Genomic DNA, 27,216 nt, shown 5'->3' with positions numbered 1-27,216 from the left:
GATTTATTTCACTTAACACTAAAACCCATACATAATAATTTCATCACAAGTAAAAATATTTGACGCGTAGTAAAATGACCGTTGTGTAAATCGCAATACTCGGCATGCTTATATTTCTCTAAGCATATAATATTTGAACATGACAAAACGAGTCTCTTACTGTCACTCGTATTAATTTTATGTATTAAGAGTATTTTTAATCACTGGAGAGTAAGGTGAAACTTAAAATCCATATATAAAATTTGAATTAGCCAGTATCGGCATGACTGTCTCTTATACATTATATTAGGTAACATCAATATTTAATATAATATAATTTATCAGTTATGCCAAATATTAAACTTTTAGGACATGTAATTAAGTCGATTTTATTAAATTCGAATTAGCCCGAAAACCAGTGATTGAATTGTCGACACTGTCTTCGATGACATCATCCAATCAAATTCAATCTATATTTTCTTTCCTACCTTTTATGTTTTGGGTTGAAGATTCTCAGTGAATTAGTATTTTGTTTTTCCAAACTTTAAAATTGTTTTGTCTATCACCATTACGCCTGTGGTCCATAACAGGTAACTGTCTTGCCTACCTATTCTTAATTCTTGATTAAGTTTAATATTTTTTTATTTTACGTACCTATAGTTTTTTACTGAATTCGAATTCAAACCCAAAAAAAAAGAATTCGAAACCTACCTTTTTTCTTATTTCCATTTCAACTAATTATTTCCATTTCATTTAATTATATTAACTCTTTATTATAAGAAACTAATAACCCCTTCGTCTTAATGCCGGCGGTAAATGTATTTTTAGAAATTTTAGCAATGTACTTTGATGCAGTGAATCGTTGTTTTATTTTCGGTTCGAACTATTTCCAACCAACTTCAAAAAGAAGGAGGTACTCAATTCGACTCTATTTTTTTGTATGCATTTATGTTACGCTGTACCTGTTATCGCAAATAATCAACCGGCTTTATTTATTAATATTTTATTCAAAAAGATTTATTCCTACGTTGATACTTGGATTGAAGTTAATTTTTAGGGGTCCGTACCTTAAAAGGAACAGCGGAATCCTAATAGGATTTTTTTTCGTCTATCTGTCACGACCCTTTTTCTAAGGAACCGATGGAGGTATTAAACTGAAGTTAATATCAAATACTCAAGTCTGAAGACTCAGGACAGTTTCTTATGGCAATCTATGGGGGAGGCCTATGCTCAGCAATGAACACTTAGCGACTGATATGATGATCATGATGATATCTCAAGGCTTCAATCTCTTGAAAAATCTATCAAAAAATCAAACAGTAAACGTAATCAGAAATTGTGGTCCTTTGTAGGATATATTTTGACTTCGCTTGCATATGCAAGGTACTCGAAACTAGAGGGTACTTCCCGTAGATTTAGAATCATGAAATTTGCGAAAATAGATGACCTACAGTACATGTAAAAAATCAAAAGCGTTAATTTACATCACAAAAAAAAATTGTGCTAATATTTTTTCGATTATCATTTATATGGAACAATTTCTGCACAAGTCCAGCATGCGCTATATCACTTTTTTCTGGATTTTATTTGGAAGAATAGTTATAATTTACAACAAAATTACAACCGCTGCTTTAATACCCACCTAAATTAAATTATTTTACTCGCACTTCCAGTATAACGCGTAATTTCTATTCATTAAAACTAATCAAATCCCATGTTGTCATTTAAACGTACATATTAAAAAATATTATTAATTTTTTACTTACCTATCCGTTAGGTGTGGAATACTGTACAAACTAAAATTACTTATTTTCATAGTTCTTTCATTACAATCCCCTACCAGACAAATTCCAGAAAGATTATCTTGTTACTTTTAAACTTTTGCATGTAGTGGGTTAACATTAGATATGATAAATTCTAAAAATCAATTCTCTATCGTAATCTAAGTCTCTATCTCTAAAATAATTTATAGCTTTATATTACACCTAAATTACTATTCTAATAATATAATCAAATACTTAAACCAAAAGTATAACAGAATTTGAACACAACTTCATCACATTTAATTTTCGATGATTTATTCAATGTAACATCTATAATATAACACAAATAATAACTTATATGTTACATATTTATAATAAAACACTCTCATCTTTCTATTACAGTTTATCACCATGGGTACTGATTCAATAAAATATACACTGGGAAAGAAACACAAGATTTACAATGAATTAATGAAGAAGAGTATAGAAGATGATCAAATAATCACTTCTATTGAAATTAAAGGAGCCGATATAGAAAAATTAATGGAAATAGACCTAGCATGTCATAAAAGAGATATTATTTATGTACAAAATATACTCATGGGAGCAGACATGTTATATGTATCTAGAGTTCTAAAAAAAAGTGATTGGCTACTCAATGCCGAATATGCTCATATTATAGAGCCAGAATATCTACGTGCACAAATATTTCCGAAAATGACCATAAAAGCAAAGAATAAACTAATGAAATACATAAGAAATAACCTGAAAGATGAAGTTCGCGTAGAATCTTTCTTCAACGATGAAAAAGACATTAAAAAAGCATTGAAGTGGTTACCTAATTGTTCATTACCATTCATTAAAGAAAAAGTTAAAAAACATTTTGAAGAATTAAATTCAAAGTTATTTAAACGTCTATGTGAAAAATCTGTTGAAGTTCTTGAAATTGGATTTAGTAATTATGGAATTAGTAGTTATAAACGAGATAAACTACAATGTGCGATGCTCTTTTCTATTATTGATGTGAATAAATACTTAGATATAGTAGAAAAGTCAGAATATTACAATTGCCCTAAATTCAATCACAGAATGACAAACATAATCATGCAACATTGCTCTGAAAGGATTATAAAAAATTTTGAAAAATATGCTACCAATATACATCTTGCTACATTTGTAAAATATTTGAAAAAAGAAAATATAAAAGATTTCTTATATACACAGGCAATAAAACTTCCAAAAATATCAAGTTTCCGACTATCACCCATTTTTCAATTTCATTCCTTAAAAATATTTATTAAAGCAATGCCATTTAAAGACCGTTTTAACTTTGTAAATGCCATTTTTATAGATAAGGTACACGTTAATAAAAAAGAACAAAGTTTATACGATGAATCAGAGTTATATAAAATGAGCCAATTATATAAAGTTTCTAAATATAAAAATGATTATGTCTGGTATCAATTCGCGCCATTTGATAAAGCTTTTACAGAATTAACAAAATTAATACGATCCGAATCATCTCACAATGAAAAACAATCAATGCTAGAAGTATTGATATTATGTGTTGGTAATAATGCACATCATCTGCAAGTCTTGTTACAATATTACTGTGATAAACACAACGGTAACAAAATTGAACATCAAATTAATTTTGTTAAAAAATTACTTTCTAGAACTATGATTCAGAATTATAACAAGAACACGTGGAATTTGCTTGATATTATATTTAAAAATATGGACATTTATGTCGAGACAGAAGTTGAATATGAAAATATACAAGAATGCATCGAAGCAATTATTGTTCATAAAATACTTACAGATGAACAAGTACCAGAAATAATAGAGAAACAATTTAAATTTAACACACTAAAGAAATACGGTGATAAACTAAAAAGTACCGATAAAGATAAAATTTTTAATTATTTATACAATTTTATTATTCCAAAAGTAAGTAAATCAAATGTAACCAGTAAAATTGATATTGAAGAATGCCTTAATTTAATATCTAACATTCTAGATATTTTAAAAGACTGGGATAAAAATATTGCTGACTATCCAATTGTACTTGATAAATTAAATGAATTAATCAAATTAAATGAACAAAATGCATGGAATGTAACACTTTCTCGCTTTTATAATGTAAAAAAATCTTGGAGAAAGTATATGTTTGAACAATCTTTAATCATACATCCATCCGAGGAAGTATGTGTAAATGCATTGAAACATGATCCGGAATTGCTAGTACGATATAAAAATGTAGTGGACACTTTGTCTTGCAATGATAGTATATCACTAAGACAACTACTTAGCAAATTGAGGATATATTGGCCCCAAACATTAGGTAAAAATATAACTAATCAATATTTGAGTCGACTCAATAAACCGAATGGTCACAAAGCACTCGCATGTGGGCTCTGTTCAATTCTACCCCAAGATCAACTTCTTGATATTATAACAAAATACACCCCCGAAAAGTGTAAAATAAACTTAGAAAATATTGATGATAATGTAGTGAACCTTCAAAAATATATTGCTAAAAATATGCACAAAGCTAGACCTCATCCACCGCCAGATTCAATATTGTCATATGCAAAAGGAGATTATCTACAATATGCCATTCCATCTCTTTTAGCTATATTTCATAATTTAAGTCCAATGTCTAGCAAAGAACACATACAAAAGTTAATAAATTCACCTATATCGTTACAAAAGCATGGCATTCGATTTGCCTTCAATAAATTAGAACTAGATGATATTAAAAATATTTTCAGTAATATTTGGAAAACTACTAAAAACGTCACTATACGAGCGATCATTTTCCAATTTACCTACAACTTAATTTGTAAAGAAGAAAATTCAGTCAAAGTTCAAGAATTTTGGGAGTTATTTGAAGTTTTTATAGACAATTTGTCTTATGAGGAAGATAAAAAAATTTACGAGTTGCTGGTAAAAGTAGATAATATTCCGTTAAGCATTAGACCAAAATATTTAATAAAATGTTATAATTTCTTAAAACTTTTAACCGCTCATGTTACCAATGAAAAAGAATCTTACGAATTTATGATTAATAACTTAATTTGTAGCACTCGAAGTATAATGGAGTTCATGTGCCCAGATTTCATAACTAAACGGTTATTAGAATGTTTCGATAATAAAAATTCATCCACTGACATGAATTCTGTATTGTCAGCATTTTTACTAAGCGCTAAAAACGAAGAAACTCAAACAAAACGCTATGAAAATATTTTGTATCCATATATGCAACGTTGTTTTAATACTTGGCAGGAAAATTCTATTAAAAGTGATTTTGAAGCAGTTCTTTCGCAACTGCAGTATGATTTACGTGATTATGTAATACAGAAAAATATGTTTGTCCCTGTAAAATTATTTACAGATATTCAAAAAGAACTAGAAAGTTCATTGTCAAGACCAGAAAACTATTTATTACTTACCAAATGGAAACTAATAGTATCCCTAGTTAGACTGATAAAGGACGTCAAGTCATCTGAATGGAATGAAATATGCTCGGAAATAGCTTCAGAATTAGGAAAAGCATATCTGCAATATTTGAAAGAAGATGTTGAAACTCTCTTTCCGTGCATTTACGTACTCTTCTCTCAGGCAGTTGAAAGTACATTGAATTATTTTAATGACGGTGCTAAATACAATGTTTACACGTGTATGCTTTCAGATCAACATTTTATACAGTCATACCTTACTGTAATGATGCTTTATGATAATTACGATTCAAATAAAACGAAAGAATTGCAAAAAATATTTTCTGAACACCCTTCTTCTGAAGTCAAAATGCATTTTTATTACAAATTGTTCAAGGACAATCAATTCCAAGAGCTATTGGCTTAACTATACGCAAAGGGTTTAGGCTTTGAATATTGAGCGTACAAAAAACTATGTTGAGTCAAGAAATTAAGAACATACTATAACGTATCATTGTAAAATGATAATACTAAGTCTAAAAACTGGATTCCAATTTCAAATATGTATATGTGTTATTACTTGCCCATGAAGAAGTAAAGAAATTATTTTTTGTGGATATGCTTTTCTTATAATAGATAATGAAATTACAGATACTTACCTATTTTTTTTTTCTTTTTTAAAGTAAGCAGCAACTAACAAATATCTAATATTTTTTGTAAACGTTTATAAATGGGAATTGATATTGTAAATACTTCTAAGCAATTCTATTTCTCGTTATTCATTATACATGTAATTATAACACCTATTATAACAAGTTACGTTTAATAAATAGTCGTATTTGTAAAATACATAAAATTTATTTGTTGTAGTTGTAATATATAGCTAATTTATATAGTGTGATATCTATGTAACATAACCAACAATAAATAAATTTATAAAATTGTTCTTCGCATTAATTAACGTCAAAAGGTTTAAGAACGATTAAAAGATTCAGTTCTGGATCATCTTGAATGTAAATATTTCAAATTGACCCAAAGTTAATTTTAGTTTATTATATACCTATAGGTATGTTCTTCTGCTTGCCAAAATTTCACTAAAGACTAAGGGTAACTACTGTAAGGAGTTGTTTAAAAGGCATTTTTTTTTTTGGTTAGCAAAGTGCACTTGACACCCCTGGCTTTATAAGCATTCATACATCAGCTACTGCAATACTTTGCCATCAAACGGGTTGTATATCTGTTTGCCACCTTCGTGATATAAAAAAATTCGTGCGACTTAATTTATGCATCAACCTTATAACATGTGTTAGCTTACTCCTACTTATATATTAGATCCCAACTGTAACTCGACCGCATCATCGTTCGCATAAATTAGAATTAAAGTTCATAATTCATAAAAGATCACCATTCTTCTTATTCCTACCCTTATCCCAATTATAATATGGGGTTGGTAGGTAGTAATATGTTTTTTTATCCATATTGCAAAAAGATTTGACTTGACATTACGACTGGCCGCCTGTCTGAGGTCAATCCTCTTTGGGAATGTATTTGTTGTTAGTTTCGTCCACCTCGGTAAGGATTAAGGAAAAAAGGACGAGGACGTTTGAAATGCTTAAAGTTAATTGATAAATAAGAGGAATAATGGACTTATGTGGAAATGGAAAAGAGGGGACACTGCAGTTGCGGAAAGGACTGGGATACTACAGCGGCTTGGAAGACCGGGGTCGCATACCCATATGCCTTTATTCTAGAATCGGACAGATTTCACAGAGAAGAACACCCCTGACTTTACTCCTACTTATGTATTAAATCTCAACTGTAACTAGCCCGCATCTTCAGTCGCATAAATTAGAATAAAAGTTTAAATGCATAAAAGATCACCATTGTAAACATCATTTCTCACAAAATAATGTCAAAGGTTGACATAACCTGCCCTCCATAGTCGCCATAAGAATTATCCTTGTCAGTGTATGCAGATGCATCCACTAACTAGAACGACTTCTACCTGCTTCACATCATTGAGATCATTATAGGGGAGTATTTAAAATTATTTTTCAGAAATGGTCAGTGGCCTCTTACATAAAACTCTAATATATATTTTTAATCAATACACCTTCAAGGCGTACGAAGTCTCGTTTTTCCTTGTATTTTGTTGTATGGGAATTTACCAACTTTCATTGTTAGAAAGAGATGTAAACACCCATCGCCGATCATTTAATAAAAACCTGTAATGTAATTCTTTCTCTCTTACTCTCGATAGACTTTTTCAAAGAGCGAGCAGAATAACGTTACTTTTATGTTGTAGTAACATACGAGGAAACAAGAAACACGTCACGAATTTGCGATTATGACTTGATTCTGTCACTAACAATGCACTCATTCATTCATGATCAGTTCTAGTGGTTATTCCTGTCATTCTTATTACATTAGTTATATTTTTTTTAGTTTTATTAAAATGTTTTTTAAATAGTCGATTGTTTCACTCCACTTTTTACACAAAGTGTAGAAAGCAAACATTATGTACCTATCTATATTACGATATACGTGTGAATTTATAAATTATTTGTAGTTTATATACATAATTGGATATATCAGGTATGTATTCATTCAATAGAATTAACTATTATAGAATTGAATGTTGTATTTACTATTTACAATTAGACAAACATAAATCTATCTACTATAATTTAACACTGAATTACTAAATCATATGAAATAATATGGTGCAATAACGAACAGTTTATTTCATTCTGATTTATTTAAAGTAGGTACTTATTGTAAGATGAACGTACCTAGTTTAAATATGTATAAAGGAACGCATCTTAATTGACAGATGACATTAGTTAACATGTATGTACTAGCGGATCTTCCGGTTGCTTTCTCACCTTTGTTCATTCTCTTGATGTTAATAAATATGTTTGCAATTAAATAAGTTTTATTTAAATATAACATGGCGCAGTCGTAGCGGTATTCGAAGTAGTAGTCATGGTTGAAGTTGCAATTATCGTATTCAAAGTGTAAACGATATTGTATCAAGTATTAAATATCGTAAAGAAGTTTTTCAGCCAAGCAGACGCCATCATGGAAGGATCGGTTAAATTGCCTCCAAATTTCGACATAAGATCGCCTAATGCAGCCTCAGAGTGGAAGGTATGGATACAGGCATTCGAGGATTATTTAGTGAGCATTGGAAAAGATGACTCGCAGGACAAAGTAAAATTATCACTTTTGCGTAATATGATGGGAATCGAATCTGCAAGATTGCTACATACATTGCCGATTACGGAAACAGAATCGCAAGTCTATGCAAATGTTATAAGAGCTATTAATAATTATGTAAGTCCAAGAGCAAATCAAGTATTTGAAAGATATAAATTTAATGAAAGGAAACAAAAAGAAGGCGAAAGTTTTCATAATTTTCTCACAGATTTAAAACAGCTGCTTGCTAATTGTTCGTATAAAAATGTAGAAGGACAAGAATCATTAGAGGACCAAATATTAAGAGATAAAATAGTGCAAGGCATATACGACAAGTCCTTACAGGAATCTCTACTAAGAATAGACAATTTAACACTTGAGAAGGCAACCAACTTTTGTCGTACAAGTGAAATTAGTAAAAAGCAGGCAAAAGAGATGAATCCAAATATAGAAATAGATATAGTGAAGAAAAGAAATAGTTTAAAACAGAAGGAAAAGGAAGTATATCAAGGAAATAAAGAAGTATATAATGGGAAACAGAAAAATAAAGGAAGGCAGCATGCATATCAAGAAAATAAAACAAAATATATAGAAAAATTTAATTGTAGGCGCTGTAAGAGAAACCACGGTCCGAGGGAGTGTCCAGCCTTTGGGCAGAGATGTCATAAATGTGGATTAAAGAATCACTTTGCAGTTAGTTGTAATGTGAAGAAAAAGGTACAAAATGTAGATTGTAATTCTGACAGTGACTCTAATTCTAAATTGTATTGTTGCAGTATAACGAGAAACAAAGTAAAAGGTAATAAAAAGACACACTGGACAGAGAACATTTTAATTGAGAACAGGTATGTAAACTGTAGATTAGATACCGGGGCAGATGTGAGTATAATGCCATTAAATATATATAAGTCACTAGGAAGTAATATTGAACTTAGGAAATGTAACCAAAGTTTAGAGGCCTTTCAAGGCTCCACAATTAAACCAGTGGGTATGGTAAATTTACACTGTAAATATAAAGCAATCGAATGTTATGAAGATTTCATGGTAGTTGACTGTAAATCAATGTTACTAGGATTACCAGGTTGTATTGCATTGAATTTAGTTAAAAGAATTAATACAGTAAATTTAAATTGTAATGATGAGAAATTTAAGTTTATACAAGAAAATATGGAAATTTTTGAAGGTCATGGAAATTTTCCTAAACCAGTGGATATTCCTACATTACCACATGAGCAAATTTGTCATGCGGCACCTAAGATACCAAATAAATTATATAATCCTTTGAAGTGTGAATTGAATAGGTTAGTTAAGAGGAAAGCTATCACTAAAGTTGAAGAGATAAGTTCAGAAGCATGTATAAATAGGCTAGTTTTAGTAGAAAAACCTAATGGAAATATAAGATTGTGTTTAGATCCCAGTGAGTTAAATAAAAAAATAATTAGAAAACCCCAAGTATTATTAACTGTAGATGAGATAGCATGTAAAGTAAAAGGTAAAAAGTATTTTTCAGTTTTTGATTTATCGGAAGGATTTCATCATGTGACACTAACAGAAAGTGCATCATGGAAATGTTGTTTTGCGACACCTTTTGGAGTGTATAGATACTTAGTTTTACCGTATGGTCTTTCAAATTCACCTGATGTATTTCAAGATCAAATTCAAAATTACTTTGGCGATATACCTAATGTAATAACATGGTTCGATGACTTACTAGTTATGGGAGAAACTGAGGAAGCTCATGATAAAACTGTTAGGGAAGTTATTAAACGTGCAAAACAAATAAAAGCTAAATTTAATAAAGACAAGTTGCAATATAAGTTAAAAGAAATTAAATATATAGGACAAATATTCAGTGAAAAGGGTATGGAAATGGACAAGGATAGAGTCAAATCTTTATTAAGTCTAGAAGCTCCTAGAAATATAGCTGAGTTAAGAAGAATTATAGGGTCATTCAATTATGTTAGAAGATATGTACCAGAAATGGCTGAGCTTATGGCTCCATTATGTCAATTATTGAAAAAAGATGTTTTATTTCAGTGGTTACCAATACATGATAAAAATTTTTCAGAGCTCAAAAAGAAAGTTTCAGAGGCTCCAGCTTTGAGTGCTTTTGATTCTAAAAAGGAAATTATAATGCAGTGTGATGCATCTCAGAATGGAATAGGTAGTTGTTTGTTTCAAAAAGATAACAATAACTGTTTAAGATTAGTAGCTTGTGTATCCAGAACAATGAACAATTGTGAATTAAACTATAGTCAAACGGAAAAGGAATTATTAGCTATTTATTTTGGTACACAAAAATTCCATAAATATATATATGGTGCTAAAAATATTCAGGTACAAACAGATCACAAACCATTGATTTCAATTATTAAAAAGCCTATTACTAAAGTAGGATCTCCAAGGCTTAGACGTTTGTGTCTTAAATTATTAAATTATAGATTAAATCTTAATTATATACCAGGTAAAGACATTCATTTTGCAGACATGTTATCTAGATGTAGTATGAAAACAACAGAGAAGGACTATGAAATGTTAGACATGGTTCATTCAGTTTCATTGCATTTGCCTATGAGTAGTGAAAGAAAGTCTGAGTTCAGATCTGAGACTAGCAAAGATAAAGTGTTATCTGAAATTATAAAATATTATTATCAAGGATGGCCTGAAGAAAATAAATTGTTAAAAGAATGTAAACCATATTTTAAATTTAAAGAGGATATCTATGTAGAATCAGGTTTAGTGTTCTATACTAACAAAATTATTGTTCCTAAATCTTTACAATTATATGTATTAAATTTAGTTCATTCTGGTCACCCAGGCATAAGTAAAAGTATTAAAAAAGCTAGACAGCTATTTTATTGGCCGAAATTGTCTCAGGATATTCAAATCTTTATATCTAAATGTAGAACTTGTGAGAAATTTAAATCTGCAAATACTCATGAACCATTGTTAATGCATAAGATACCTAAATTAAGATTTTCAAAAGTAGGTTCTGATATTATGGAGTATGGAGGGAAATCCTACCTTGTTGTTGTGGATTATCTATCACATTGGTTGGAAATTATACCAATAATAAATAAAAGTTCAAAGTCTGTTATAAATGCTTTTCAGGAAGTATTTACAAGGTTTGGTTACCCTACTGAAATTATAGCAGATAACAATCCATTTAAATCTTATGAATGTATTCAGTATTATAAATCTAAAGATATTTGTATCACTACCAGTAGCCCTCACTATCCTAGAAGTAACGGCATGTCAGAAAAGGCAGTAAATATTGCTAAAAATCTATTAAAGAAAGCGAGGGAGGATAATGTAGATTATAGAGATTTTCTATTAAGTTATAACTGTACACCTTTATCTAGTTTAGAAGTATCACCATCTCAAATATTACAGAGTAGACAGTTGAGAACTTGTGTACCTATTACAGAAAGCATGTTAGAACCTAAAATAGAGAAAAATATTCATAAATTGTTAACTGTGAAACAATCTATAACTAAAAAAATTCATGATAGATTTATAAGGAAGGGTGAAACAAATTTTAAGGAAGGAGAAAATGTAACTTATAGGACAGGTCATGATAGTTATTGGAAAAAAGGAGTAGTTATTAAGAAGTCTAAAGAACCTAGATCATATTGGATCAGTAGGGGAGAAAATTGTAAGCCCTTTAGGCGCACTTCTCATCACATTAAGAGGTCAAACACAAAAACACATAGTTTTAAGAGAGATTTTTTTGATTATTCTTTAAATGACAAAGTTAGTAATAATGTGCCAAATATTGTATCTGAAAATAGTAACCAATCAAATATCCCTCATAAAGCATGTCACACTCGCAGTGGAAGAATTATAAAACCTAAAGATAGACTCAATTTATAATGTAATTTTGTAAAATGTTTTTTTATTTTGTAATTGATTGTAAAAGTTTTGTTTTAAAGTTGAAGGGGGAGGTGTAAGATGAACGTACCTAGTTTAAATATGTATAAAGGAACGCATCTTAATTGACAGATGACATTAGTTAACATGTATGTACTAGCGGATCTTCCGGTTGCTTTCTCACCTTTGTTCATTCTCTTGATGTTAATAAATATGTTTGCAATTAAATAAGTTTTATTTAAATATAACACTTATTTCATCACAACTAATTAGACATGTGACTATAAATTATCTAGTAAATTATTTCTACTTTTATTAAAACCTCTCAAAATATTTTTTCTTAAATATTTATCATTTTAGACATCGTCTAATTACAATTTTATGATCTACTAGCTGACTCGGCAAACGTTATTTTACTATATACATTATTTTTAGAACTATACATGAAAATTTATCGTACTAGAATTATTATATTGGATTGCAGCATATAAAAACCCTATTGCAGCATATAAAAATCGCGATTAAAAAACAGGAGTTGATCGTAATACGGCGAAAAATTTGAGGTTGCATATATTTTTCAATGCTAAATCATAATAAAATAAAAATGGAAAAATTTGTCAAAAAAAGAAAAAAAAATTTTTTTTGGGGAGGGTCACCCTTTTCATTGAGGGGTTTAAAAATAGATGTTGGCCGATTCTCAGACCTACTCAATATGCACACAAAATTTCATAAAAATCGGTAAAGCCGTTTCGGAGGAGTTTGGTAACATACACCGTGACACGAGAACTTTATATATAAGATATTGTATTATTTTAACCTATTATTCCCTATGTATAATCATAAAAAAGAAGCCTTTATACGATATTAAATTATATTTTGCTTTTTGCTTGCTAAGATAATAAAATATAATCTAAGATCGTAAACCCTAAATTTGATTTTTTTCATGATTATACGTAGATAAATAAATGCAATATAAATCATGAAAATCAAATCCTATTTAACACCAACCCTTGACTTTTACCTATACTTAATATCATGTCTTGTTTAATTCCAGTGACTTAAGATGACGTCATTGGAACTACGTGGATATACTCTTGGTGAAAAACATAGACACTATAATGAACATTTGGAAAAGATTACTAAACAAAGCTGTGGTTCTTCACCTCAAAAAATCAACCAGAATGATAGCGATATAGACAATTTGCTAAAAATAGACATAGCCTGCCGAAATAAAGATGTTGATTATGTACTTGATATTTACAAATGCGAAGATATGTTGTATGTATCCAGAGCCATAAAACGAAGTACTTGGCTAATTAAAGACAATCAATATAAAAATATTATTAATCCCGAGTTCTTATACACACAATTATTTCCATATATGACATCCAAAGCAAAATGTAAATTACTGTTGTCTATCAGGCTTAACCTAAGAGAGGAAAGCCGAGTCGAAAATTTTTTTGACTACATTAAAAAAGATAATATGAAAACTGCACTAAAATGGTTACCATATTGCTCTACGGGTTATATAGAAAAAGTAGTTGATGAGCACTACGATATCATCACCCCTTCATTACTTAAACGTCTTTGTGAGAAATCTTTTATATATTTAGATATATTAATATCAAAATTTAATTGGGAAAGAAACCTAGAATATGACTTGGAAACAACAAAATTGCTCATGCATATTGATCCTAAAAAGTTTATAGATATTTTGCTATCCGTAAAACCCTTCTTCATTCCTCAACTTGGAGCAAGAGCCACTAAAACAGCAATGAAATCCTGTCCCGATAAAATATCTGACTCATTCCAGAGATTCTATCCTTATATTCATCTTCCAACATTTATAAAATATTACAACCATGAAAAATTAAAAGATTTTTTTGTAGCACAAATGGAAGATGGACACATTAAAAAGAGATTAAATTTCTATATCCCAATATTTAAAAAGTATATGCCAATAGAACACAGATTACAAATAGTAGAAACATTCACCAAAGTTCAAGAACCGATTGTAGATAAAAATACTATCGAGATTGATGTAGACGAACTCTTATCCAAATGTGCTGTGGCCAGTAATCTATCATTACCAGATCCAATAATACGTTCTAGTTACAACTGGTACAACTTGCTACCTTTTGAAGTAGCTTTTTCAAAAATAAAAAGTATTATTCAGACTGAATCATTAGGGCGTTCTCGGAATAATTTACTAAAAATATTAATATCTAGCGCTGGAAATAACTTGGATTATATACATTCTCTGTTGCTTTATTATCGCGACAGACATATAAATGAAGCATTTGTGTACAAAATTATGTTTCTGAACAACATACTTTTACTGACAAATGCACATAAATTCAATAAAAAAACTTGGAAAATTTTAAACGATCTATTTTGTAGTATAGGACTGTACGAGGATTCAGAAAAAAATCTTCAGAACTGTGTTGACTGCGTTCTTGTCTACAATATCCTTCACGATATCCCGGTGCCCGAAATAATTAAAACAAAAATTAACACTCATTCTATAAAAACTTATAAAAACAAATTGAATGAAACAGAAAATGAAATTATTTTTAACTATTTATACAACCATCTTTTAACGAAATTACATAAACGAAAAATTACAAATGTAGATAAATTTAAGAGATCGGTTGATATATTAGAATCTCTCTTGAATTTATTAAAAGACTGGAATAAAGATTTGTGTAATTATACAGATTTGTTAGATAAATTAAAGGGATTTATACAAATGAATAAACTGAAATCATGGAACTGTGATCTCTCAAGTTTATATAGTATAAATAAATCATGGAAAAAATACATGTTTGAAGAATCATTCGCTTTATACCCATCTGATGAACTATGCGTCTATGCACTTAAACATAATCCAGATTTCCTTAATCAGCACAAGGATGAAATCTTAGCATCGATATTTGACAACAATAATAAGTTAATCTATTTAAAAAGAACAGTCGAGAAGCTGCGTATATATTGGCCATTGTCGGTAAGATCTGAATGGGCGGAAGAATTTCAAAAGCAACTTGACACACCCACAGTACATACATTTTTTAAAGAAATATGCTTACTTTTGCCATCAGACCAACTAATCAAAATTTTAAAGAAATACGCACCGGTTGAATCCAAAATTGAATTAAACGAATCTATCGATCCAATACTAACTTTACGCAAACAAATAGCTATGAATATGTATTTAGCCAGACCTCTTCTTCCATTCGAAACTGTCTTCTGGTACTCTAAAGGTGATTATCTTCAATATGCCCGACCATCTCTGCACGCAATATTAAGTAATATTAGTCCAATTAAGTGTACAGATATTATATCGAAATTAATAAAAAGCAATCGAGTATCCATGCAGAAATATGGTATTATGCTTGCAACGGCTAAATTGAATAGCGATGAAGCCAGACCCATATTGTATAATATGTGGAAAGCTACCGACAACATGTCTGTTCGTAATTTAATCTTTAAGAAAGTACACAGTATATTAATTAAAGAAAAGAATATAGAAATGTGGCAACTATTAAATATTTTTATTGATGATTTATTAAAATTGAATATTGGAAGTTCCACTATATATAACACAATAAAAAAAACTAACGATATTCCTGTTGACATGAGAGTCAAATTTTATGTGAAAAGTTATATATATTTGTCATCTTTACCATTTGATCCTATATGCACAAGTGTTTTAGAATACTTAAAATGTCAAATAAATCAAACTGTGTCATTATATCTATTATGCGCGAAGGACGAGGAATTACAAATGCAATCATACAATAAAGTTTTTATTCCCTTCATAGATAACTGTAACCTTAATGAATTGACCAACTGTATGATAGCCGATTTACATAAATATATCGGAATTAATAATACAATACCATTCAAAATGTTTGAAGCTATACAAAGTGAACTAAAGAATAGACTACCGGTAGACGAGAACTATATCCTACTAACCAAATGGTATTTAACTACTGCATTTTTGAAGTCAATAAGTGACTGCTTGCAAGACAGAACAGACAACAAAACAACAGCATTCTACACGCAAGACAATAACGTGCAAACCTCTCTAGTCGATATATTCAACCATTCAGAGACAAAAGATAAATGGAGTAAAATATGTGCAGCCATGCTACCTGTCTTTGCTGATATATGTATACAATATTTGAAACAACAAGTCCAACTGTATTCGCCTAGTATATACACGTTGTTTTCAACTGCTCTGAACAGTACAATTGAAACCTTACGATTTACACATCGTTTGTTGTTATTAAAAAAACTATTAGCAAACGAGTACACGATTATATACTTAGTAGTGCTACAAATGCTACCAAAAATTGATGAGGTTTATGAGAGTAAAGAAGATGTTGAAATTCGTAAATTATTATTAACTCGATTGCATCCTGATCAAAGAATATACTATTATGAAAAGTTTAAGGCTAAAAAGGGAAATAAATAGAAGTATTTTTAATTTTCATACCTGGTTAATTTGACATTACAATAAATAATAATGTAATAGTGTCATATATAACTACTTTTGTAAGTTACTTATACATATTCACTAGTAAAATATTTTTTTACTGAAATATAATATTAAAACGTTAAAAGAATTTCATTTAATACAGAAACAAAAATTATTCCCAGTTATAAAGACTTCTATCGAGACCAAAAGGAATTTTAAATAATAAGGCATCCCTAAATTTAATAGTGATTAAAGCCGATATAAATAAATAAAATAATATAAACAATACTTTGGTATAAGAGCATGACAATGTTCCCCTCACTAAAAATTGCAATATCTATGTTAGGAAAAATTTATAAATTCATATTTTCCTGGAATAACTTCAGGAAAAAAGAAGTGAATAGGGAAATACTATCTAACCAGATATATGGGGGGAAGGGATTGTTAGTAATGTGGACTAATGGCTCCATTGCTAGCAAGCTCTATCAGGTCGATCTCCACGCGATTCCTCCTGGAAACCATTGTGATTAATACTTGTTGCATTCGTCACGATGGGCTAACTGACCTGCTTTCATGGGGGGAAAGAGATTGTTAGTAATAGGGCTAACTGCCCCATTGCTAGCAATACACCCTATCAGGTCGACCTTCACGTGGTTCTCCCTGGAAACCATCATGATTAACTCTAGTGCAATTTGTCACAAAATTAGGAAATTATTTATGCATCGTTAAGGTAGCGTTACCCTTAGTAAGTACGTTATACTAAGTTTATGGTGTTACCTACGCCTCTATACAAAATTGTAGTCAACATATTTAAATAGGTATATTATTTAAAATAAAACAAAATCTTGGCAAAAACATTTATTGCCCATTCACTTATCCTAGGAAATATGTCACAATAGTCAGCCAAGTGACATGCCAACGATTGCTACATTATTATTATTAGCATATGTCAAAATTCGATTTGGAATGACATTAAAATTTACATTTTACATCATTTGAACGTAGGTACTGGTCTCTATCTTTACACAACTATTTTCACAAATATTTTGATAAAATTGATATTATAAACCTTAGTTGTAGAGTAAGTAGAATTCTACGATTTCCTTACTTAAAATGCATTACTTTCTAGACACTAGTCCTTTGCACGTAAGTAGGTATCACAACGATTCATAACTACAATAATTTTATTTCATAACTGTCGCAACAAAAATACAATTACAGAAAACAAACAAAAATATTATGTAATGAAACGCAAAGAATTTATCTAATAATAGTACACCAAATAATATTTCAAGACTTTTCAAATGTGGCATATCTAGTTGTATTACTGTTTTACAGATAAGTATAATAATTCATAGAATAAGAAAATAATGAAAACCAACCTTGTCTTGAATCGCGTGATATTTATCCTAATAAACTAATATTAAATACTACAAACAATAAAACAAAACCATTGCAATTTTTGTTTATTGTTTGTAATAAGTAATATTAGATATATTAATTTACACAAAATAGATTTGGTAATTAAATTAACAATTACAACTTAAAATACAACTAACATAGATACGAAACCTTATTACAAACGAAAATTATAATTTCTATAAAATAAATCTAAAAATATTATTCCCTTTTATTTCTTAGCAACACGGAAAGGCATTGTCTTGGAAGAAAAAAAAACGTGTACATGTATTGTAAGGTTTTATTTAAACATTGACGAATCGTGAATTAATACTTCTACTTTTTATCTATGTATGATTTGATAACCTTTTTACGAATCATAAAAAAATCATCTAAAAAGTACAAATCCGTCAATTATTATGACATGTCTTTTATATAATTTTACAACATTAATCCTCTAAGGTCATTGCTATATAAGTTTATATAGTTTGTTTCAACAGAACTTAATAAGGATTTAAACTAATAGTTGACCTGACCATAGGTAGTCTGCTGCTGACATCCAATCTGAGTATACAAATAAAAAACCAATTGATTCAATGTTTTGATTTGTTACTATTTCGAGACTACACTATTAAGAGCATCTCTGCGATAATTTGAACAAAACTTGATTAAGCTTTTAGTGAAACAGTTTATATAATAGTTGGTTAAAGGTATATTACACTGTCAAATATATTTGATCATATGTACATTTTACAATCGTAAATGCAGCACATCTAGGCAAATATAACAAACTAATCTATCGGTAGATACTTTTCTACGAACAAGATGCTTGATGTTGTCGTCTCATTCTATCTCACTCAAACGGTAGCGAACACATGTCTACCAAAAGATCCGTTTACCAACTGATAAGGAGAATTATGTATAAATAAAAAATTGTCTAACTAGCCAATAACCTAAGTTACTCAAAACCTTGTAAAATTTCATAAATTAATCTCCATATAGCGCTTATATTTGATAGTCTAATATCCGAATACGGATACGGACGGATTTGACAAATCCTATTAAATCACGATTCAGTTTTAGACTGTTTATTTATCCTTACGATTGTCATTTTTTTTTAAACAAAATTCGAGGAGGAAAATAAAAATGGGACGTGCTTCTATTAGAGTTGTTTTTTTTTACACCATATTATAGTTAGCTGTCCCTGTGGCAGTTGCATTATTACTGCTAGGCATGGAAAGACTACTATTTTTTATCATATAGTGAAATTATTTATAATCTTCTCAATGATATCGTCTGTGAAATTTTAAAATCACCGAATATCAACTCTTGCACATATGCTAATGTGCTATAGAAAATGAAGTATAAATTATGATTTTGAAGGTCAATTTGATAAAATCAATATTCATAAACTTTTCACAGCTCAGTCAGCCTTCACAAATGCTCAACCAACTGCGATGTCATTTAACAATTAATCAAGAGCCGCAATGAATCATGATTAAATCCGAACCCAGCGGCCATCTGTGATTTTTCACGTAACACTACTTACAGCAATCTTTACAAACAGAAGTAGCAGTTGTGGCGTATGATTTTGTATTTCGTATTAAATTAATAGAGGTACCTCGCGCGAAAGGACTAGTTCATTTTATCAGAGAATTACACTTCCTAAAACAACCATATAATTATTTAATTGTAGTATTAATTTGGTTATGATTAATTTTTATGGAATCTTATGTAATTTTTACATTGAACCCCTCACGTTGGAGCAAGCACCGAGTAATGTCAATGTCGGTTTTTTTTCACAACTGTAACAATTTAGTTATAATAAAGAAAACTGATATACCGTGTAAAATATTAGTCTAAGGAATATACTGTTTATATAACATAAAAAATACGCGTATTTTTAACTTTAAATCTATAGGTGATTAGTAAAAACATTTTTATTATGTTTTTATTATTCGACTATAGTGCGTGGTCAGCCAATAGATACGAAATCTAAGATCGCTAATCTCTTTTGCTATGTCTAGTTCGAGTGAACTAAATATAATCTTACACCAAATCACTCAGCTAAAGAGAGAAACTGAGTAACACTTAACTCTTATCTATACAAGCAACCATGAGATTATTTTTTAATGAGTTTTGTTATAAAAAGAATTTTAATATTTAAACCATCGTCATTAAATATTACCACTAAGCTATACATTCCTTAGACATTTTTACAATCACAATTGTACAATTTAATTTTTAATTTCTCTCAGATTTTGTTGTACATACTGTATGTTACCGAATTAACAATTACACAGGCTATATACAGTCAAAAATATACATAAAGATAAGGATTTACACAATGCAATGATCATTGTAGGAATTAAATTATGCCAACATATTGAATAATTTGTTACCTGTACACTTCATTTGGTACCAGACTGTATACTAACAAGTGCTTTTAGTACCTCTCACAGAATTCAATAAATTGAAACTCTATTGCAATTTTTTAAAGACAATTTTATATAGAGCTATTTTACCAAATATTAAATCACGTGTTAGTAACTGTTTATGTATGCTATATCCCGTATATAAATGCTTAAATTGATGAAGATACCTGTACTGTACATAGAAGATCGCTCAAAAACCGTCATGAATTCAGTAACGATTTTGGCGAATCTTCGTCCTAACAGACGTATAACGTCTAATAGATAAAACTAAAAAAATATCCTTTCAGTTACTCTAGTAACAATTTATAGTATTCATAAAAATTCCGATATCGCGGCCGCGTATTTTAATGGGCCTGAAAAGAAAGAGCATGATCTTAATAAGAACTTCAACAATTAATCCATTTCAATTTTTAATTGAATACATATATGTAGAAAAGTAAGAAGTTGAAATATGATATAATATTATGTGTATATAATCAGCCACCTATACTAGTGGAAAACAAATGTAATAATAGAATCATTTCGGTAAGTCAGTGATTCTCAACTTTTTTTTTGTTGCGGCACATATTTAACGATTTAAAAATTTTGCGGCACACAAAGGAAAAGATAAAAATTATTTACTTACTACAACACACTGCATAAATAGTTTATGACAAAAAATTTTAATATTTGCAAAATTTGGCGGCACACTTTCAAAATTTGGCGGCACACTATCAAAATTTGGCGGCACACTTTCAAAATTTGGCGGCACACTTTTAAAATTTGGCGGCACACAAAAGTGCCGCGGCACAATGGTTGAGAATCACTGCTGTAAGTGCTTGCATGAGAAAAACATGACACTAGACAAACTTACTGGGATGATAATTAACACCTATTAACTTACCACTTGTAAAAATGATTGAATGAATTTTAGAGACCAGAATTAGTATGTACAACATAGTAATGCATAATATTGATAGCATATTTTAATATTGTGATCCCTGCATAGAATGGGTCACCCCTTCCTTTCCCATGGGTGTCATAACAGGCTAATAGACTAGTGGACTAGTCTTTAGAATAGAAGTCAAATGGAACTTAATTGTCGAGGGATGGGCAGCAGCGTCCCTCTTTAAACATCACCAAAGTTGCCAAGTTGCCTGCCAAGCACAGCAACTACTGGCAAAACCCCCTAATAAGGGGAAGTCTATGTTCAGGAGTGGGCAGTAATTGATACTTTATTATAACACACTAAAAGTCAGTGTTCTAGATTGGCTCACATGAAACTCGAACCTGAGATCTCATTTATGTAAAGCAATAAATATATCCTGTCAGATCCACCTCCAGAGGGCATGCAGTAATTATTACTAACATACACATAAATCAATAGAAACAACAATTGTAACAATCTGACTACTCAATTCTAATTCTACTTAAAATGTATTAAATGTCATTTAGTGAATTTTACAGAAGAGCAAAAAAATTAAACAAAAAGGCAAAATGTGTGATTAGGAAAAATAGTAACTGTTTAACATGGTAAATCAGTCAACTTTACATGTTTGTATTTTTGGTATATTTCATATTAATCAAAAATAGAAAACAACCAAATGTTGTGGAATGTAAACCAAAGAAATTTCTGTGATTAGCCATTTAATAACATGGCTAAATCATGAGAGCTTGCTCTGATTTATTTATTAAATATGGCATTAGTAGAAAAAATAATGAATTCAATGATAATGACTAAATATCGGTTGATATTGGTATATAAAATGACACTTAAACTAAAATGTATTACTACACTTTGCCTTTGCAATGTCAATATCATAATCAACTACTATTACTTAATGTTACTAACCAGGGGAACACCTAGTCTTCATTGGCGGTCTCGTCAGGGGCTGGCGTGTGCCACGTAAGCCGCTCCTCATAAAACTGTATTACAACTTGTGGACAGCGCACATTAGCCTGTTTTGCTGGTACCAGGTCTGCTTCATCTGTGCCCTGCCACTTCATAAGGAACATCAACTCTCCACTGCTATCTGTTGCACCTGAGGACAGGAAATTAAACCCTATGAGGTTTAGATGGTTAACAGTACAAGTATTACAATACCCAACATAAACATTTCATGCCTCATATAGATAATGTAGTTAAAAAAGCTAGCATGATGTTAGGATTTATTATAAGAAACACTAAAGATTTTCGTAATAGTCGAACCAAAATTATTTTATATAATAGCCTTGTCCGCAGTATACTAGAGTACTGTAGTGTAGTCTGGCATCCACATTATTGTACACATGTTTTACGTATTGAATGTATTCAAAAGAGATTTTTGTGGCACCTCTCATATCTAAATAATAAAGGAATAAAAAACTCCTCTTACTTATTGACAAGCTGAAGCATTTTCATATCATCTCATTAGAAAAACGCAGAGATTTTATTGACATTTCTTTTGGTTTTAAAATACTGAATTTTGGACCCACCAACAGCAGATATAGCTTATTGCGGAAAATCTTAGACATAAGTTCTTAATCTACTTATTATTCAGATAATCTTATTGTTATTATTAATGATTTATTGAATATTATAATAGTGCATGTGGTGTTCGCGTATAAAAGATTTTTACATTAGGCAAAATTATTTTTTGTGTTATTAAGTTGCATGTAAAATGTAAAAGTTGTATGTGAACCTTATTAAATAAATAAAATAAAAAAATTAGTAAAATTTTAGAGATATTAGCTAGGTTAAATATATAATATCACTCTATATTTAATTAATGTAATAAAAAATATTTATTATAATTGTTAATAATGTAAACCTGCATAATTATATTCAAAGATGATTACTATCATAATCCATTAGTTTATCATGTCAGCTTATTTGTTATTTAGACTATCAATAAGAAAGTACTGAAAATAATAGTTTCTGCTTTTATTCACATTAATATTTTATAAATAGTTAAGTTTAATGAAAACTTAAATTTATGCATATATTCTTTTTTATTTGGGTTGGCAATATGCATGTGACACCTCTGATATTTAAGTATCCATAGGTTGCTATAATTGTTTATTATTAGATGGGCTCTATACTTTAGTCAACTTTATAAAATCTCATGATTAGATTAAAATAAAACACACACACACAAAAACAATACATTAAAATTGATTTAAAATAGATAAGATATAAGATGTAGATAGCCATTAAAACAACAGCTCTAATTATCTAAATACTAACCAATAATTTTTTCAGGTTCTAATCCACGATCAAAACCTGACGCTTTCTTGTCATCACTCTTGCTTTTCTTGGCACCTTTGAGATCAGGTGTGGCGGCTGAAGACTTGCGCTTCTTAGGATCCTTATCTGTTTTACTGCCTTTTCCCTCTGTAAACAGTATTTGTCTTATGTAGATAAAAGAGTTCAGATCTAGCAATTGGATAAAACTTTAACACAGTGTTGTCTTAATTGGCAAATATTTATTTATTTAACACTTGATTACACCAATATTACATGAATTGTTGAAAGATTAAATAAAGGAGATAAAGACAAGTAAATATTTTTCCACAAAAAGACACTTCAATTGTGACAAAACAGTTATTTCGAATAAAAAACTAATGACTCACATTTTGATCAAATTTCTATGGAACCAATCTGAAAGTATATCCCCACAAACAAAAAAAAAATAAATCATTATATAAATGATGGAGTTCTGTGGTAACAAATATAAATAAAAAACTACTAAACTGAGAAAGAAGATAAAAAATTATACTCACCAGCTTCTTTCTTTTTCCTAGCTTCTTCAAAAGCTTGAATTAGATCTGGACAATCAAGGTTCTCTTCTGGCTCCCAAGTATTGTCTTCATCACTATAGCCCTTCCATTTCAAATAATACTCCACCTAAAATTAATTTAAATATAAACTAAAAATTTTCATATTCTAACCTTCCTGCAGGAGGGAAGAAATCGTTAGTAATGAAGAGTTTAGTATTCACTACCAGTAATATACCTCTGGATGGATTAACATCTACATAGTCCCACTGAAAATAACTGTGGTTATTTCCTGATGGATTTACTGGCCTGACTTCATCATCATCTGTCATCACCCTCTGGTGTCATGCAATTGTTTATCAATAGCACAGGTATGGTTATATTTTCATCCATTGAAAAAAAATTCTACATCGGACAACAAACTAACAAGTACATTTGCAGATACTACTGGAACCATGGCATAAGAATTACTCCCATATGTTTCATAAACTACAAAATCATAAATTATTCTATAACTTAACATGTTTTTTTTTTAAATTACCTACTATTTATTTTATATATATATATATATATATATATATATATATATATATATATATATATATATATATATATATATGATGTAAGTAAATATTATGAACTTACTGTAATTGTATTATACATATATACTCATATTTATGACCATTCATAAATATCAATTTATGACATTGTTATCAATATATATATATTAAATACACTACTGGGACTTAGCATGATGAAAAATTTTGCAGGTAAATAGTACCTACATACTTGCTTCGTTATTCCTGATATTTTATATTAAAATAATTGTAAAAGTTTAAAATTAACAAATATATACCTTGCCATTTCGAACACGACGATCTAGCACTTTCTCAACAGAGAACTCTTCTTCACCTTCAGGTTCACCTTCCTTCTTTTTGTCTGCCATTCTGGAACTAACATATTCAAAAACATTTATTTATTGTTTCTTAATGCAACCAAGCTTTTCAATCAGTATTAATATTGCACCTAAAATCAACCAATTGCCTGATATTAACAAGTATGTGAAATCAGTTGTTTTCTGCTATCTGAACTATACTGTTCATATAGCAGAAATTTGAATATTTTATATTTATAGCAGTATTTTGAATAAGTATTAATTTAAAAACTAACTTTGTGTACGATAATAAAAATATCTAAAAAAAATATGCAATTAATTACACACAAAACCTGAATTGAACATAATTTACAACAAATTATATTTACCCCATACACAACATATTTGTAATAAATTCTTCACTGAGGATTAATGGTAAAGATAAACCCTATATACTTGCAAAAAAATAACATCGCAAAAAATTTTATTATTTACTGCAAAATGATAAACTGTTAACAAAATTATTCAAAAACTTTATATTTTTAAAACCGAAAACTTATTAATTAAGCATGAAACTGTAATGATATTGGGTATACGAAAGAGCATGCAGGTCCCGCCATTTTGATTGCAATGATGAAAGCCTAACCACAATCTTTGAACTTTAACGCTATGCAATTAAACATAATGATTATTAACATTTTAATATACAAGGAATAATTAAATCTTCACGTTCTATTAATTAAAAGTATACCTTCTTTGAAAAAGAAAACAAAATTACAAAATTCAAGCCGGCGTCTGAGCGTGAATACAAAGATTCCTTTTTTTTTTTCTTATTTTATTAATATAAGGTTCTGATTGGCTCTCCTTCATTATAATGCATACAGATTCAAAATTAAAATATAAATACCAGTGATTACTTAGATATTGGACCTTATCCTCTTTTCACTAATAAATACAGACTAAGTATCCTCTCTCCTATTTGCTATGCTCACCAAGTCCATCCTTGAGGGGGGAAAGGGATTGTTAGTAATGGAGACTAAAAATCCCATTGCTAGCAATATACCTAACCAAGTCGACCTTCTCGCGTTTCCCCCTGGAAACTTTTATGATTAATTCTTCATGATGATTTCATCATGATACAACTGGCTTGTTTTCATTCTCATCGATCACTGGTTCACTGATTCACTAGTGCTCCGCCAGCGTATCCCGTTAGCGCGTTTCCATTTTCATCCAACAAAAAAATCCATCCTTGAAGTTAAATCTAATCTAATAATTAAAAATCTACCAACTACATTATAGAATGCAATAAGCAATAATTAAACAGGTAAAAAAGATACAACCATACGTACCGTAATAATTTTTCCTTCAGATAATAATCCTATACATTCATTTTATTCTGAAACAAGTTTAATGTCTTTGATACAAGTTTAACTATTCCAACTTAATCCCCAAAACTATGGGGAGAAGGGATTGTTAATAATGGGGATTACTAGTCACATTGCTAGCAATATACTCTGTCAGGTCGACCTCCTCGCGGTTCCTCCTGGAAATCATTATATTCTATTCTGAGTGAATTCATCACGATGGGCTATGAAAAGGCAGGTTTCATTCCCACCTATGATCCTTCATTAGTACCCTCGTTAATATATACCTTTAGCGCAGGCGAAGTTATCATTTCATCATCATCCATTAAATTAATAAAATTTGCAATAAATCTCCTTAATTTATTGCAAATTTTATTATTGTCGTTTTTAAACACAAAACGGAACAGATTATATTCTAAAAACAAAAGCAAAATATACTTTTTGTTTTTACTAGCATTCTGTTTTATCAAGTTTGCCTATTTAAAAATTTAAAAAGTAATAAAATTAAGAAAATCTTTCAGCTGTTCCCTCATTGTCCTACAAACGACAATGGTATAAAAGCATATGTTTCTAATACTTGTAATAACATACCTTATATAAAAACATTTGACATTAAAATGTAATATTATTTTTTTATGTAAAAGGAGGAGTAAAATTAAATTAGACTTTATCATATCGTA

At 29.7% G+C, this 27,216-nt stretch overlaps 3 protein-coding genes across 4 annotated transcripts; 2 read left to right on the top strand and 1 right to left on the bottom strand.

The window, feature by feature from the left end:
- Positions 1–409: 409 nt before the first annotated feature.
- Positions 410–6,125, top strand: LOC113515069 (uncharacterized). The gene is made up of 2 exons (XM_026899205.3): positions 410–569; positions 2,145–6,125. Exon 2 carries the CDS (start codon positions 2,154–2,156, stop codon positions 5,607–5,609), a length of 3,456 nt encoding a protein of 1,151 aa, XP_026755006.2. The 5' UTR covers positions 410–569; positions 2,145–2,153; the 3' UTR covers positions 5,610–6,125.
- Positions 6,126–7,542: 1,417 nt separating this feature from the next.
- LOC113514993 (uncharacterized) lies at positions 7,543–19,309 on the top strand. The gene is made up of 2 exons (XM_026899104.3): positions 7,543–7,777; positions 13,305–19,309. The coding sequence occupies exon 2, from the start codon at positions 13,314–13,316 to the stop codon at positions 16,725–16,727; it is 3,414 nt and encodes a 1,137-aa protein (XP_026754905.2). The 5' UTR covers positions 7,543–7,777; positions 13,305–13,313; the 3' UTR covers positions 16,728–19,309.
- LOC113514961 (chromobox protein homolog 1-like) lies at positions 17,576–26,058 on the bottom strand. 2 transcript variants are annotated; one of them, XM_026899059.3, is made up of 6 exons: positions 25,924–26,058; positions 25,155–25,251; positions 24,305–24,428; positions 23,769–23,915; positions 22,395–22,584; positions 17,576–20,916 (listed from the first exon to the last, which is right to left on the bottom strand). In XM_026899059.3, exons 2-5 carry the CDS (start codon positions 25,242–25,244, stop codon positions 22,406–22,408), a joined length of 540 nt encoding a protein of 179 aa, XP_026754860.1. In that variant the 5' UTR covers positions 25,245–25,251; positions 25,924–26,058; the 3' UTR covers positions 17,576–20,916; positions 22,395–22,405. The 2 variants fall into 2 exon arrangements, with proteins under 2 accessions (XP_026754860.1, XP_026754859.1); XM_026899058.3 differs by lacking the exon at positions 25,924–26,058 and adding an exon at positions 25,562–25,776.
- Between the last annotated feature and the right edge of the window lie 1,158 nt (positions 26,059–27,216).

Source organism: Galleria mellonella, unplaced genomic scaffold (assembly GCF_026898425.1).
Source record: "Galleria mellonella isolate WM207_F2 unplaced genomic scaffold, CSIRO_AGI_GalMel_v1 utg312, whole genome shotgun sequence".
Classification (NCBI taxonomy): Eukaryota; Metazoa; Arthropoda; class Insecta; order Lepidoptera; family Pyralidae; genus Galleria; species Galleria mellonella.
This window is presented reverse-complemented; position numbering and strand designations above follow the sequence as displayed.

Excerpts from the sequence above, each read along its gene's own strand:
- LOC113515069 (XM_026899205.3), top strand. The coding sequence starts at position 2,154 with ATGGGTACTGATTCAATAAAATATACACTGGGAAAGAAACACAAGATT.
- LOC113514993 (XM_026899104.3), top strand. The coding sequence starts at position 13,314 with ATGACGTCATTGGAACTACGTGGATATACTCTTGGTGAAAAACATAGA.
- LOC113514961 (XM_026899058.3), bottom strand. Across the intron at positions 24,429-25,154 it reads GTCGTGTTCGAAATGGCAAG|GTGGAGTATTATTTGAAATG; the intron begins GTATATATTTGT and ends AATTAATTTTAG. Across the intron at positions 22,585-23,768 it reads AGAACCTGAAAAAATTATTG|GTGCAACAGATAGCAGTGGA; the intron begins GTTAGTATTTAG and ends TCCTGTCCTCAG.